This window comes from Mobula birostris, chromosome 16 (assembly GCF_030028105.1).
Source record: "Mobula birostris isolate sMobBir1 chromosome 16, sMobBir1.hap1, whole genome shotgun sequence".
NCBI classification, from domain to species: domain Eukaryota; kingdom Metazoa; phylum Chordata; class Chondrichthyes; order Myliobatiformes; family Myliobatidae; genus Mobula; species Mobula birostris.
The window spans coordinates 20,181,227-20,197,899 of record NC_092385.1 but is presented as its reverse complement, the minus strand read 5'-3'; the positions used below and the strand labels follow the sequence as shown (position 1 = coordinate 20,197,899).

Below are 16,673 nucleotides of genomic sequence, written 5' to 3'. Positions count from 1 at the left end.
TACAAAGCCATGTTATTGAATGATTTTGATTGTGGAGCTTTTTTTAACACACAAAATTAACTACAACACTTGGCAAGGTGCATGTAAGTTTTTTATTTTTAAAACAAAACGTGGGGGGTGGGATGATGAAATTAAGTGGTACCAATTTAAAGTGGGGTATGGAACAGAGTGACCTGCAAGTTCACATTTGTATCTTTGGATTTGGCAGTATATTGAGGTGGCTGTCAAAACCTAAATATGGAATTCTAGACTTTAGAAACAGTGGGGTAGATTATTTAAAGAAGACGATGAATATTTGGTTAGGTCTCAGTTATAGTGTTCAGGTCTTAGGATGATGAGCTATGAGAAAGACTGTAGAAGAGATATATTGCATGATACTAGATTATCTAGTACCATAATAGCGTTGCAGTTAAGTAGCTTGTGACATCGGAGTTTGGAATTCAGTTCTGGTGTCCTCTGAGAAAGTTTGTGTGTTCTTCCCATGTGAGCATGGGTTTTCTCTGGGTGCTCCAGTTTCCTCCCACAATCCAAAGAGATACCAGTTAGTAGGGTAATTGATCATTGTAAATTGTCCTTTGATTAGGCTAGGGTTAAATCGGTGGATTGGTGGATCACTGAGTGGTGTGGTTTGGTGGGCTCCTTATTTAAGAAAGGATGTGCTGACATTGGAGAAGGTTCACAGCAGGTTCATAAGAATAATTCTGGTAATGAAAGCAATATCGTATGAGGAGCATTTGATGGCTCAAGGAATCTACTCACTGGAATTTAAAAGAACAAAAGGGGCTTTCATTGAAGCCTATCGAATTTTGAAAGGCCTGAATAGAGTGGATATGAAGAGGATGGTTCCTGTAGTGGGGAGATACGACCAGAGGGTGGTGAATCTGTGGAAATAGTTGCAACAGGTGGCTGTAGAGGCCAGATCATTGAATGTGTTTAAGGTGGAGGTTGATAGGTTCTTGATTAGTTGGCACATGAAGGGATAAGCAGAGAAGGCAGAAAGAAGATTGGGGGCTAAAAGGGAAAATGGATCAGCTATGATGAAATGGCAGAGCAGACTTGATGGGCCAAATGGCCTAATTCTGCTCCTATATTTGTGGTGCTCTAATTATTAAATCCCTTAATGTTTGCTGTTCTTTTTCCAACTTCTTCACATAACTTATTTAGAGATAAAACACGAACAGGTCCTCCGGGTCTACTCACAATACTCCAAGTGAGGCTTCACCAGTGCCTTATAAAGCCACAGCATTACGTCCTTGCTTTATATTTTTCTAGTCCTCTCAAAATGAATGTTAACATCGCACTTGCCTTCTTTGCAGGTTGCGAGTTAGCTTTTGGGGAATCCTGCATGAGGTTTCCCAAGTCACTTTGCACCTGACATTTTTTAATTTTCTCCCCATTTAGAAAAAGTCTACACTTTTATTCCTTCTACCAAAGTGCATGATCATACACTTCCTGACATTGTATTCCATCTGCTGATTCTTTGCCCACTTTCCTAATTTGTCTTAAGTCCTTCTGCGGCCTCTGTGCTTCCTCAACAGTACTTTCCTCTCCACCCATCTTCATATTGTCTGCAAACTTGGCCACAAAGGCATCAATTCCATTATCCAATGTAAAACATGTAAAGTGGTGCCAACACTGACCGCTTTGGAACACTACTGATCACTGGCAGCCAATCAGAAAAAGCTCCCTTTATTCCTACTCTACCTTCTGCCAGTCAGCCTATCCTCTATTCATACCACAAACAAGAGAAAATCTGCAGATGCTGGAAATTCGAGCAACACACACAAAATGCTGGCAGAACTTAGCAGGCCAGGCAGCATCTATGGGGAAAAAAGCACAGTCGATGTTTGGGGCCAAAACCCTACGGCAGAACTCACGAAGGGTTTGTCCTGCCGAAGGGTTCTGACCTGAAATGTCGACTGTACTTTTTTTTCCCATCGATGCTGCCTGGCCTGCTGAATTCCTCCAGCATTTTGTGTGTGTTGCTATTCTCTATTCATGCTAGTATCTTTCCTGTAATGCCATGGGCTCTTATTTTGTGATACCTTGTAAAAAGGCCTTCTGAAAATTCAATTAAACAAAATCTACTGATTCTCCTTTGTCTATCCTGCCTGTTACATCCTCAAAAATTCATAATTCTGCAGGATTAGGGATGGTGATTCTTGGATGTACGTTGGCGGTGGTGGGGGGATGGTGGCAAAGGAATTGTCTGTTGGGTAACCAGGTGACAAATTGTAACTGATTGGTAGGAAAAATGTGGTAAGAATATTTTGCTTAAACATTTAACTGTAGGAACCTGGAATGCCTAAAGCCAGAATTACAGGTTTCCCCCACTATCAGAAGGTAGAGCGTTCCTATGAAACAGTTCGTAAGCCGAAATGACATAAAGCGAAGAAACAATTACCATTAATTTATACGGGAAAAAGTTTTGCGCGTTCCCAGACCCAAGAAATAACCTACAGAGTCATACCAAATAGCACATAAAACCAAAAATAACACTAACATATTGTAAAAGCAGGAATGATATGATAAATACACAGCCTATATAAGGTAGAAATAATGTATGTACAGTGTAGTTTCACTTAACAGAATCGGAAAGAATTAGCCAAAACCGATTTGTAGAAAAAAATTGGCACGTATACGCATGCGCACACACCTGCCCGCGCAAGGCTTCACAGTCATAGTAGTCTTTCTCGGGGTAAACACAAGTTTAAAGTGGGCGTCTTTTTTCGTAAAAGTCAAAATCCTCTTTCGGTTAGCGAAAACAGGTACTAATGTAGGTCTTTTGCAAAAGCGAAGTGGTGTAAAGCGAACGTTGATAAAGCGGGGGATACCTGTACAAGTCTGGAGTTCTGGTATTTATTGAGTAAGCTCAGTTAACCTTGTGACCTGGAGTTTGCGTCACTGGTGAAGTGACAACAATGATTTGAAAATTGTCCACAACAATATGGTGATTTTTAGCATAGACTTAGTTAATCAGAATCACAAAGGAAATAGCACAATCATATTACAGATCACAAAACAATAAACAGAAAATTAAGTAGAAATTGAAAAGTCATACATACTCCCCATGTTTCAAAGAAAAATTATCATGTGTATCTTACCAGGAGTTGAAGTTAATATTGTGAATTAAGAAATAGTTTGAACATCTTCTTGAGTTTTTCAGTCAAAACCATTTAATACCACAGCTTTGTTATAAGATCCACAAGGATTCCAAAATGCCCAATGAATGGTTCTAAATTAAAATAAAGGTATTTCAAAATAGAAATATATTTTGAAAATATACATATTCAATACACAACTTATTTAAGGTATTTGTGTTTTAAACTATTTAAGTACCCTTACAAACAATATAAGTTTCTTAGAGCCAGAGAGTGGGCTGAGCTAATTATCACTTATTGTGCCATTCAAAGCCCTTGGACCTTACACAGCAAGATGTAATATTTTCAAGAATGAAGTTCTGTCAGTTCATTATTCCCTTGATGGAGACAACTTGTAAATTGACATATGGAGGAACACTGAGTCACTGAAAAGAGCTTGGAGCTGTCTTTGATAATGTATTTATGCACAGAAGTTTTGAAGTAATTGTTGATTTTGCTGTCATTTCACAAAATCACAAAATCTTAATCAGTGTTTTAAAGATTCTTTTGTGACACCTGCTGCTTGAGGAAATGTTGCTAGTCCTAAAATACCACTGACATAGTTGACTGATTGGAATAAGGTTCACGATCTGTGCAAGAATCTGCCAAACTCAAAACATCAACCAAACATTTAAGTTCCAGATATAGTACTTTTTGTTCATATTAGCAGTACTTGAAGTTCTTTAGTGAGATGCAGTCTTTGAAGCAGGATTTGGGCTTTTGGTGTTTGTGGTTTCATACAATAACTCTTAATTTCCAAATTGTTTTGCTTTGGTTACTTTGCAGTGGGTAGCACCTCTGGCAAAGTGTGTGTATATAGAGAGGAAAGAAGATAGAAATTCTATTACACTATAGGTCTTAAATGATCTCCAAATCAAGACCAGAGGGCATTTAAGGGCAAACTGGAAAGATATTCTTTTGAGGCAGCAGAGAATTGAGCAGATACTTCACTGTCCATGATTCCTCTCCACAAATATTTTTGCAGGATACCTCGAACATGTATTTTGTAGATCTTGAGACATTCAGACATGTACCATCTTCAACCCTATGGGATTGCTTGATAGTACATAAGAGTGTGACCGTGCATGAGTGAAGAATGTGTGTATTTCAACTAGGCTTCTCAAGAGTTATTCTCGACAGGGTCCTTTGGTGGTTGAAGAGTCACTCCTTGAATGCACTCTGCACTAAACACCTCAAGTTCTTTATTGGGTGCACCTACAAATGCTGCAGCTTGTCTCCATAAACCAATGTTACCTAGCTATATTTTTACCCAGGTTATAACATATTTATTCCTTAAGAGTTCATTTTGATGACAAAATTAGTATATGGCACCTTAAAGTCATAGTCATACAGTACAAAAACAGATCTTTTGGCCCTCTACTCTCCATGCAGACTATTAAGTACCTACCCCTGCTTACGCATGCAGAATACTTCAGGAAGTCTGGTACCTATGGAAAGGAATAAACAGTTGATGTATCGGGCCGACACCCTTCATCAGGACTCGTCTCTGCTAAGCCCATTTGCCAGAATTTGGTATTAAACTGTTTCTGGAATTTCACATATGATACCTTAAGTGCATTTACAGCATCTATTACTTCAAAAATGTTCAAATTGTTTGGATTAACTTTGAATTCAACAAGTCTTTGGTGGGTTTATCTAATTCACATTTGTTCAAGTGACTGCTAACTCTGCCCCTGATATTGTTTTATATACAGAGCTCTGTAAAAATATTCAGCCCCCAACCCTTTGTTCACATAGATGAGTATTACAACCAGGCATTTTGATCAATTTAACTGAGACTTTTTATTTACGAATCACATGCTCCTTTTTTTTCCACAGCAGAGCCCAAAAAAACAAGGAAAATTGTAAAACATGAAAACCTAAAAATTCAAAAACTGAAATGACAGTAGTTCAAGAATATTCATCCCCTTTTACTCAATACTTAGTTGAACCACCTCTTGCAGCTTTTACAGACAGTGGTCTTTTTGGTTAAGTCTGTACAGGTCAAATTTCACTAATCCAGCACCATTTGGACTTGAGAAGTGCTGGATTAGTGAAAACGCTGAATTACAGAAGGATCATATTAAGCAATAGCTAACCTTCACTAATCCGGCACTCCTCAGGTCTCAGTGGTGCCGGATTAGTGAAAATGACGAAATACTGAAGCATAATCAGTGCTGGATTATCGAAGGAACCGGATTACAGGTAGTCGGATTAGTGAAGTTAGACCTGTACCAGTTTTGCACAACATGATGGAACTTTTTGCAAAATTGCTCAAGCTGTGCCAAGTTAGTTGAGGAGCGGTGGTGGACAGCAATCTTGAGACCTTGCCAGAGATGTTTGATTGGATTAAGGTCAAGACTCCTGAATCGGCCACTCAAGGACATCAATTTTCTTCATTTGAAGTCATTCGCCTTTTCCCGATAGACTGCACTGAGATCCAAGGTATATTGTGTCTTTCAGATGGTATTGTACCCTTCCCCAGATTTTTGCTTCTCTATTACAATTTCCCTGACTTGTCTTGAATGCTCTTTTGTCTTCATTTTGGTTTGATCTGTTGAGAATCTACCATATTTGGATCTTACAGAGAGAGGGGTTATTTATTCTTATGAATTCATTGAAACCAGGTGAACCTGCAATTTTCTACATCAACAAATTGGATGAATAGGTTAGTTAATACATATATGTTGCACCTGAGGAAATTTAGCATAGTAGTTACAAAGGGGATTTCAGCCTCACAATTTCTTTTTAAATGCTTAGTAAATTGTCAACAGGTTTTAGAAATTTTCTTTTGATTTGACATGCTGCACATTTTGTAGATTAGCTCAAAAATCTGACTTCAATATATTTTAAATTTAGAAAATGAGATACTAAAATATGACAATAGTGATGGGGACTGAATACTTTTTCAGGGCACCGTATGATAAGAGAATTTTGTGGGTCATATGAAAATTGGCAATGTGTTTGACAGTACTGGAGAAGATTGTAAACTGGAGAAAATGTTAATGGATTAAGTCAGCACAGAAGTGTACAATGGAATTTAATCTAGAGAAGTGAATTAATAGATTTGTTGTGAGCTATGAAGAGTGTATGACAAAACAAGAGACTGCAGATGAAAAGCTGAAGAATGAAGGGAGAAGACTTGGTTGATTTTGTTTTGAAATGTGGAGGCCAAGAGGAAGTTTAATTGAAGTGTAAGAAATTGTGAGGCCTGACCAATCTACTTCCTTTACCAAAATGGTGAACAACTAGTGGGCACACAGTATATCTTGGTTACCTTGGAAGCATTTGAGGAGAGTTGAGTAAGATAAATTTGCACTCAAAGGACTCCTTCAGAAAGAGTAATGCAGAGTCAGAAATGCTTTTCACTTGAAATGTACTTGGATGTGCTCTGAAAGCTACAAGACTGGATTGAGAGCGGGAAACTACAAATAAACTAAGTAAGATTGTGATTTTGGCTGGCACACACATGATGAATTCAATTACCTCCTTTCTGTGCTGTAACCGTGTCTGATTCTGTGATATTTAGGGATCAAAGATAATTCATAAGATTACATTGATCTCAACTAATTTTACAGAATTATAAAATCTCACTTCAACCAGAACCATCTCTTATTTGGCAGCGCTTTAGCGATGTGAAATGCAAGACCATTGAGCATCCAAACTTAATGAGCTCCAAAAATAATACTGGCCATGCTAGTGCTACTGATTTGAAAACCCTATTATCTAATCATAAGGCAATAATCTCTGAGGCCCATATTAGTATACATTAAGTTTACTTTTCCTGATGGGTTAGCCGAATTTATATGCATAAGTTGTCTAAAACCTATGAATATAAATTTGACTAAATCCAATTGGACGAAGATTTATGGTCCTAGTTTGTGGGCAGCTGCATGTAAATTAATGTTCAATAATCTGATAGCATCATACTTCAGGACTTTTATTCCATCTGCTCATTTAATGCTGTTTCAGTAATGAGCCCATATGAATCAGCGTTTCATGTTGCCAGACTGTAAATGCAAGTTAGTAAAAAGCAGAGTAATACTGAGATTTCACTCGGCTGATGCTGAAGTTTTCCCTTTATTCTCAGCTACATAGTTGCTCTGCACCCATTTTCCAGTAACGCCACTCAGGATTTCATATGTTCAGGCATGTAGATTATTATTAGCTGATATGTGATACTAGTGGAACTGTAATTATAACTATTAAAATGCATTGGCTGCTACTGTGAACATGGTAAATATTTGTCTAAAATGGTGTTTAACAGAAAAAATAAAAACCCTCCAAGTTCGTATTTTTTCTTGTGAAACATTAAAAGGCTGCAATAGTAGAGTGAAAGTTCAGAAAGTTGCAGTTCCTTTACTGCAAAACTAAAATCTGACATACCAAAAAGCCTGAATCAGACATCAATTTGCTCAACACACATTATGCCCACAGACCTAGTTTTTCCATTTACTCTTGTCTTCCAGCATCTGTAGTCTCTCTTGTGCTGTGTTTTCATTTTGCTGCAATTCCTCCTGGGTAATAGTACAGTCATAGAAAATTACAGGACAGAAATGGGGCCTTCGACCCATCTAGTCCATATCAAACTGTTAAACTGCTTAGTTCCATCACCCTGTACGTGGACCATAGCTGTCCATACTCCTCCCATCCATGTACATATCCAACCTTCTCTTAAGCTTTGAAATCAAAATCACATCCACCACTTGCGGTGGCATCTTGTTCCTCTTAAACATTTCAACTTTCACTCTTAAGCCATGATCTCTAGTTGTAGTTTCACTCAACCTCAGTGGAAATGTCTGCTTGTACCTACTCTATCTATACCCCTCATAATTTTGTTTATCTCTATCAAATCTCCCATCAATTATTCTAGAGAATAAAGTTCTAACCTGTTCAATCTTTCCTTATAACTCGAGTTATCCAGTCCTGGCAACCACCTTATAAATTTTCTGTGTACTCTGAATCTTATTCACATCTTTCCCGTAGGTAGGACACCAAAACTGCATACATTGCCCCAAATTAGGCCTCACCAATGTTATATACAACTTCAACATAACATTCCAACTCCTGTACTCAATACTTTGACTTATGAAGGCCATTGTGCCAAAAGCTTTCTTTACAAACCTATCTACCTGTATCACCACTTTCCATGAATTATGGGTCTGTATTCCCAGATCCCTCTATTCTCCCGCACTGTTCAGTGTCCTACTGCTTACTATGTAAGACCTATCCTGGTTGGTCTGCAGCTGTCCGCATTAAATTCCTTCTGCCATTATTGCAGCTGGTCCAGATCTTGCTGCTAGCTTGGGTAGACTTCCTTACTGTCCACTATAACCGCAATCTTGGTGTCACCTGCAAATTTGCTAATCCAGTTAACCGCATTATCATCCAGATTGTTGATATAGACAAACAACAATGGACCCAGCACCGATCCCTGTGGCACTCCACTAGTCACAGACCTCAAGTCAGTGAGGCAACCGTGTACTACCTCTCTCTGGCTTCTCCTGAAAACCCAATGTCTAACCCAGTTATTACCTAATTTTGAATGTCAGGTGACTGACCTTTTTGGCTAACTTCCTGTGCGAAATCTTATCAAGTGTTTGTTGAAGTCCATGTACACAGCAGCCTCAACCTTGCCTTCAGCAACTTCCTTGGTAACTTCCTCAAAAAATGCTTTCAGATTGGTTAGATGCGAACTACCACATACAGAGCCATGCTGACTATCCTTAATCTGCCCGTCTGTCCAAATAGTCATATTGGGTCCCTTAGAATACCGTGCAGTAGCTTTCCCACTACTGATGTCAGGCTCACTGGCCTATTATTTCCTTGTTTATTCTTAGAGCCTTTCTTAAACAGCGGAATAACGTTAGCTATCTTCCTATTCTCTGATAGCTCACCCTTTGATAAGGATAATTTAAGTATATCTGTGCTAGGGCACCTGCAATTTCTGCACTTGCCTCCCACAGGGTCCAAAGGAACACCTTGTCAAAGCCTAGGGATTTATCCACCTTGATTTACCTAAAGAGAGCAAACAGCTCCTTTGTAATCTGTATAGGGTCGATGACCTCACTGCTGCTTTGGCTTACTTCTGTCGACTGTGTCAGTGTTCCCAGTAAATACAGGTGCAAAAAAGCCATTTAAGATCTTCCTCATCTCTTTTGGCTCCAGGCATAGTTTACCACAGTGATTTTCCAGAGGACCAATTTTGTCCCTTGCTATCCTTTTGTTCTTAACATATCCGTAGAATCCCTAAGGATTCTCCTTCACCTTGCCTGCTAGAACAGCCTTCCGGATTTCTTAAGTGTTCTCTTGCATTTCTTAAACTCACAAAGTACCTCATTTGTTCCTATGTGCCTATACCCACTATGCACCTCCTTTTTTTCTTAACCAGGGCCTCAATGTCTCTCAAAAACCGAGGTTTTCTAAACCTGTTAATCTTGGCTTTTATTGTGACAGGCACAGACAAGCCTTGGACTCTCAAAGATTTCACTCTTGAAAGCCTTCCACTTACCAAGTACACCTTTGATGGAAAACAGCCTGGCCCAGTCATTTGCCAGATCCTTTCTGATAGCATCAAAATTGCCCTTTCTCAAATTTAGAATCTCAACACGATGACTAGATCTATTCTTTTACATAACTACCTTGAAACTAATGGCATTATGATCACTAGGTGCAAAGTATTCCCCTACACAAGTTTCTGTCACCTGCCCTGTCTCATTCCCTAATAGGAGATCAAGTATAGCACACTCTCTCATTGGTACTTCTGTGCATTTCCTGGACATATTTGACAAACTCAATCCCATCTAGTTCTTTTACAGTATAGGAGTCGCAGTTAATATGTGGAAAGTTAAAATCACATACTATCACAATCTTGTGTTTCTTGCAGCAGTCTGTGATCTTTTTCCAAATTTGTAAATCCTGTGAACTGTTGGGTAGTTTATAATATAGTCCTACTAAGATGGCCATAGCTTCTTTATTCCTCAGTTGCACCCATAGAGCCTCGCTACGAGGGTTCTCCAGTCTGCCCTGACTGAAGACTGCCATGACATTTTTCTTGACAAGTAATGCCACCTCTCCCCTTAATCCCTCGTACTCTAAAACAAAGGAACTCCGGAATATTGAACTGCCAGTCCTGCCCCTCCTGCAATCAAGTCTCACTAATGGTTACATTGTCGTAATTCCATGTGTTGATTCGTGTTCTGAGCTCATCTGCCTTTCCTACAATACTCCATGCACTGACATTGCTCAAGGAATTTGTGTTACTACTATTCTGCTTTAACTGATTTCTGTTTAGCTGCATTTTGATTACTAGAGCCTTGTATTTGAATCACTCCTACTTCATGACAGCTGAGTCCTAAGATAGGCTTGCTGCAAGTTTTTGCACTTGTAATCCAAGCAACCTTGACCCATGGGTTTATCATGTTCAGAATATATAGAGTGTGTGGAGCTTTGTTCTGTGAATGCTGAAGGATAGCAGTCATACCTGAATGGTTGACGTAACTTTGGCATTTCCATCAGTTAAACAACGTATCTAGTTTCAAAAGGGAGCTGATTAAATCTCTGATGTTACATTGTGTTTAACATAGTTTTCCTTAGATAGCCCCTCAGTAAATATGTTCCGAGGTATTTCTCAGGTATGTTTTTCAGAAGGAAAATTGATTCTGACTTACATAGTTCGATACTGGGACCAAAGGTTTGTTAGTAGAGGTAAGTTTTAATGAATTTTTTTAAAGGAAAGAATGATGGTGAGGTACTGATATTTTGCGAGATCATTGTAGAGCTTTTATGGGTTTGATAGTTGAAGGTTGGCCAAGGTAGAATCATTAAGTTTGTGAATGATCGAAAGGCCAGATGATGAGAGTGATTATCATTGGACAAATAGGATTGGAGCAAGTTGGAGAGGAGGAGAGGGTTGAAGGTATGAATGGATTAGAAAATTGATAAGAATTTTTAAATCAGTTTTACTTAATTCCTGAATCATGGGATATCATTTACCATAGGAATGATCAGGAATTTCTGTAACTTAGAACATAAGCAACGGGGTTTACAATGTAAAGTTTACAGAGATGTAATCGGGGAATCTGGTTCTGAATCCAAGTGGGATCATAATCAGGTGCATGTTTCAGTGGTAGAAATAGAAGGTCTTAGAAAGTGATTTAAATTAGGCAGGAAACTAGATTCAGGGTTAAGTATAAAATCACAGTCCTACAGTCATTTTCAGTTTCACGTGATTTCCATGGAGAGGGATGAACTTTATGGTCAGGGAAGGAAGATGATGGCAGAAATTTCTGTACGTGAAATATATTTGAAAGTGAAGATGATGTGTGATTTGGTGGAGAGCTTTCTTGTGGAGGTATTTACATGCTCTTGCTGCTCCTGTATTTTGTTGTGGTCATTATAGACACCAGTATCCTTATGTTTAAAAAGAGACCTTTATTGGGCATAACTTTACCATAAGACCCTTAGACATAGGAGCAGAATTAGGCCATTTGGCCCATCAAGTCTACTCTGCCATTCCATCACGGCTAATCATTTTTCTCCTCCTCGGGCTCACTCCCGTATCCAAATTCACTGTCTAGGTTGACAGTGGATGGTTACTTAATGTTATTTTTTCTGTTTTAACATGGTAGTTATGATACTATACCATACCATTTTTTACAAGGCAGTACAGAATGATTATCATTGCTATGATCCTGGATGGTGTAAAGGCCAAATAAAGAAATGATCCACCTCCTCATCCAAGTCATCCAAGCCAAATTAACAACTTTAAAAAGAAGCAGATTCGCATTTAAAATGGTACAGGGCACTAAATCCTTCAGCACCACAACTTCTCATTACTCACTTCCTTACTGGCATTGCAAACGTGGGAGATTCTTGGTGCTTGTAACTGATCCACATCATTGCAGATGGACTAACCACAGAAATTTGGCTGTGGCTGGTGACTGCATGTGCTGTTACAGAGAATATATCATTGGGCAACTTGAGTCAACCAATCCAATGATGTAGTGCTTATATGGTTTTACATTTGTTGCCTGAGGAAAGGGTGTTATTTGCATGAATATCTATTAATATGTAATTTATTTTCATCATTTGTAAATAGTGGACTTCTATATTTCTAATTCTTCAAATTGGCTTCTATTTTTATTATGATTTTTTAAAATTCAGCACAGCACTAGGGAAAAAGGATGATATAATAGTCTTATGCTTTATATTGGAAAATAAAACATTTTCTTCCTTCTTTCCAATTAGGCAACCACATCCTACCTGATGAAGATTTGGCTGCCTTTCACTGGAGTTTACTAGGTCCAGATCATCCTCTAGCCTCATTAAAGGTAAAAATTATTATGTTAATAGTAATATCTGCAGTTGGGTGAGTTTTCCTACAGTGATTGATATGGTAAAATCTGTTGAGAACTATTGAAGATTTAAAGCTGAAATGTTTCTTTCACCAGAATTTTCTGCCCTCAGCATGATAGTTTTCTAAAACAGGGTCAATAACACATTTATCACCCCACTTCCTCAATTTTATTTTTTGCTATTGTATTCTCATTCTGCTATTCATCTTATTCTCTCTTCTTGTACCTATATGCATTTCTCTTGATAAACCACTGTTTTGGAAATTTTGTTGATGTGCTTGTCATTCCCTGGATGCTCCAATGATTTAATTACCCACTGCTTGGAGATGAACGAGATTTCCCGAGAGTAATGCTGCTGATTTTTCTTTGCTTTTCCTTGGGTAGGAATCTAACTTTCATTCTGTCTCCTTTTGGCAAGGGCCTTGGAATTGGAAACATATTCTGTGGAATATCCAGTAGAAACTTGGACACTCATTCCTCATGACCACTTTTGTCCTGCTGTGGATTTGGGTAATATGTGGCACAGTATGTTGGTATAGTTTAAAAAGATATTATCTTGTTTCACAAAATAAGGCAGACTAAATATCTGAACTTGGGTCATCTATCCAGAAAGAAAACTGCCTAGTCTGTGTTCACTTCCACAGCATCTAATTGTTTCTGAACTAATTATAGACTTCCACTTTGCTGTACCGCCCAGAAATTTGTCTATTCAATAGCCTGTGTGAAGAAGAGCTTACTGAAAGAATAAATTGATCTTTTATGAGTTTGAATTAATTTATTTGTGCTTGTGTAGTTATTTTCATTTTTCTAACCATCAGAATGACTAGATCTTTATTCTACCTTTAGAATTAAATGCATTGTCTATAGACAAATGTAAAGCAGAAGCTTGATCGTGCCTAAGTCTTTTGATATGAGGAATAGTCATTGATAGTCTTTGGCTTTTAAGTTTTCTTTTAAGGCTTGATTATCTCCTGATTTGATATCAAGATTCTGACTGTGTGCTTTCAAAATGTGGTCTTATAGTACTGGCATCACTCATGCCCTGTAGTTTGTCCAGTAAACAATCAAACATAACTGGAACGGCACATGGTAGCATTTCAATTCATCCACAGTTAAAATTAAGTCTGCAGAAAAATCTACTGATTTTTTTCCATAAAAGCCAAACCATTCCAAGAATTTTTATTTGTACCTTTCAATGAAAATGAAACTTTATTACAACTTAAGCTCTTGAAATCTTAGTTTGGACTGTTACTGTGCAAATTTATTGTGCTTTATTGATAGCAACAAATTTTAAGATGATCAGATTAGCATTACATAATCTTAAAAGGGTAAAACAGTAAAAGATTAATTTTAAATTTTCTTCATTACCAGTTTAGAATTAAACAGAAATGGAAATTTACTTTTACATTTTTTTTTGGTTTTTTTTTAGGGGTTTAATCCACATGCTCTTTAGTTGATTAAAGTTTTAATTAATCCCCAGCAAATATTTCCTTACAGTTTAAGATGTTAATTGATGGAAGATAATTTAGTAATCTCAGTCAGAGGAACAAAATGGAATGCCCAACTTTATCGGTTAAATTTGTTTGATTTGATTTGCGCTCATTGCTTCCATCCAGGTAGTTGTAAAGCATTAGAATTACAAATGGTTATCAGAGATAATACAGTTTCCAGTGAAAAATAACATGATAATTCATGAAATGATTCTTCATGCACTGTTTCTCTCTATTGACATGGTGATCCCCCGCAAAAGGATATCATTAAATTTAGTCCTTCCTGAAATATAAAATAGAATTTATACAGATTGAATTAATTGTTATGGCAATGTCATTCAGTGTATCACATGTACATTGATAACACCCATTTCTGCATCTTGTTTGCTTTTCTTGATCCCTGGTATCAGACTCCATGTGTGATATGTTGCCCTACATCAAAATCCAAAAAATCAGCAAGCCCATCTGCCTTCATCTCTATAATATTGCTAGTATTCATGAGACATAAAAAATCTGAGCTTATATTTCTACCTATCCATTAGTTACAACTTCTATGTTTGACCTTCTGCTTTTATGGAACTTTGCTGTACTCATTCTTTCTAAAGATGAGAGTTTTCTCTGTCATTTTCTTCATCTCTCAGCTTATTCATAATTCTTCATTGTGTCCAATGTAAAATTTTGTTCATGTGTTTTTATTGCTGCTTGGTGTTGGCCTTGCTGCCTATGTAACCTATGCCATTTCGTTCCCACTAACTTGTTGTGAATCCTTTCCTGCCCATTTTGTTTTTGGTCCATTATTAGCAGTGGTGGCATTAATTTTGTCCCAAAATTTTCCACCTCTTCTCCCTAAGGATCACCCTGAAAACTAACCTCCTTGATCGTACTTTTAGAGTCAGAAAAAGTACAGGGTAGAAACAGGCCCTTCAGTCCACCTAGTCCATACCAAACATTTAAACGCCTAGTCCCACTGAAAACTCTTCCTAATATTTCCTGCTTTGGTTCACATTGTGTTCGTGTCTGAATGTGCTTCTGATTTTTTTTTAAATTTATGTTGGTTAAGATGCTATAAAAATTCAAACTAGTTACAATTTTCTAGAACAATGTGTGAGTGAAAGGAAATATTTTAAATATTCAACCTTTGGGTTTATGTACTTTCAGGTACGAGCACACCAGCTTGTTCTTCCACCTTGTGATGTAGTGATAAAAGCAGTTGCAGAATACGTGCGCAATATTCAGGATATTGGGGATTTGGATGCAGTTGCAAAAGATGTTTTTAAACGTTCTCGGGTATGTAACAAATAGAAACAATCATGACATTTACTGTATGTTGCACATTACTGAATGATTCTTATTTATATTTCTGCTTCATGCCGTTGATGAAAAATGCTGATTCCTTTGTCATTACTTGTTTGATCATTCATTTGTACCTGTTATAAGAGATTTAAGATTAAGTTCCATTTTCATTCAACCATACATGAATATAGCTAAATGAAACACTTCTTCTGGGAATGAGGTGCAAAATGCACTACCAGCAGCACACTGCACATACTGTAGCACGTAGGTCAAATAGCATATATGATTATGACTTCAGAAAAAACATACAGTCACAAAGAGAGAAAAAAAGTAACATACCTCAAATCCTTGTGACATGACTACAAAGTTGGCTTGGTCCAGCTTGTTCTTCTACCGAGCAAACCCTGGAGGGCAGCACCGCCTCATCATCTCTTCCCCTTGGTGATTGCCACAGGCGACCTTGCAGTCTTGGCCCAGGCCTGGTCCTCACCACAACCAAGGCTACGCAGCTCCCCCGCCATTGGTAACGCCAATGAACCAGTGAACCAGACTTGCAGTACTCTACGTTACCAATGTCTAACAGGGCCTTGCAATCATAATAAAAATGTCCAAGACAATCACTCACACTGGTACACAACAAGTCTTGGCAACAACACAACAGTACGCAATAAAATCAGCTCCCTCGCTATCCAGCAGTGACTTGCAATCGTAAAATAGTCTTTCAAGAGGAACAAAAGCACCTTTGATTGGACCTGATGTGTCCGCTGCATCCAAGCATGCCATCGTCCTATTAGTTAGATAGTAAATATAATATATTTATAGTTAATACTGTAATTGGGACACATTGGGACCAGTACATTTTGGCCAAATGAAGCAACTGTCCAATTAGCTGAAGTTTCATGGAAATAGTTAAAAAGGTATTTTAAAAAAAGACAAACTGTTTAAGTGAGCACCCAACTATGTCTACTACTAACAATACAATACTATAAAACTGTGTATTAGTTCCTAAAAGGCATTGGCGGAGGGAGTTCATCCAGAGTACACTGCTGTGTTCTTTGATTGACTAAATGAACAAAATCAGCGCAGACATCTAGTGCAGATAATGCTTTCATACATAGCTTTCGATGATTGCTTTCTCCAAATCTTTCAAGCCTGAATGCGTGAAACCTGAGTGAGCAAAACAGTTCTGTTTGTCTTACTGCTTATTTCTCACCAATTCTTAGTGACCAAAATTGCCTAATTTTGAACACAAACATATGCAACTGACGCTACTTAAAAACTGTTCGCTCTAAGCACAGAGTCTTAGCAGCTTCGAAAATTGCACTTGACTGGCACTAGTTAGAAACTGTTCAGCATTGGTCTTCTGCTCCAATTAAGTAGACTAGTGTCTCAAA

At 37.9% G+C, this 16,673-nt stretch overlaps 1 protein-coding gene across 6 annotated transcripts in view; it reads left to right on the top strand.

Moving 5' to 3' along the window:
* LOC140211027 (constitutive coactivator of PPAR-gamma-like protein 1 homolog) overlaps positions 1-16,673 on the top strand; it is a 141,637-nt gene that overhangs the window by 52,836 nt on the left and 72,128 nt on the right. For all 6 annotated transcript variants that reach the window (XR_011889372.1, XM_072280384.1, XM_072280383.1 and 3 more), the window contains exons 3-4: positions 12,390-12,472; positions 15,145-15,273. Coding sequence is in view for 5 of the 6 variants with exons in the window: in XM_072280384.1 (XP_072136485.1) it covers positions 12,390-12,472; positions 15,145-15,273 (212 nt within the window). In the remaining variant the exon portion in view is untranslated. The remainder of the gene's footprint in view (positions 1-12,389; positions 12,473-15,144; positions 15,274-16,673) is intronic.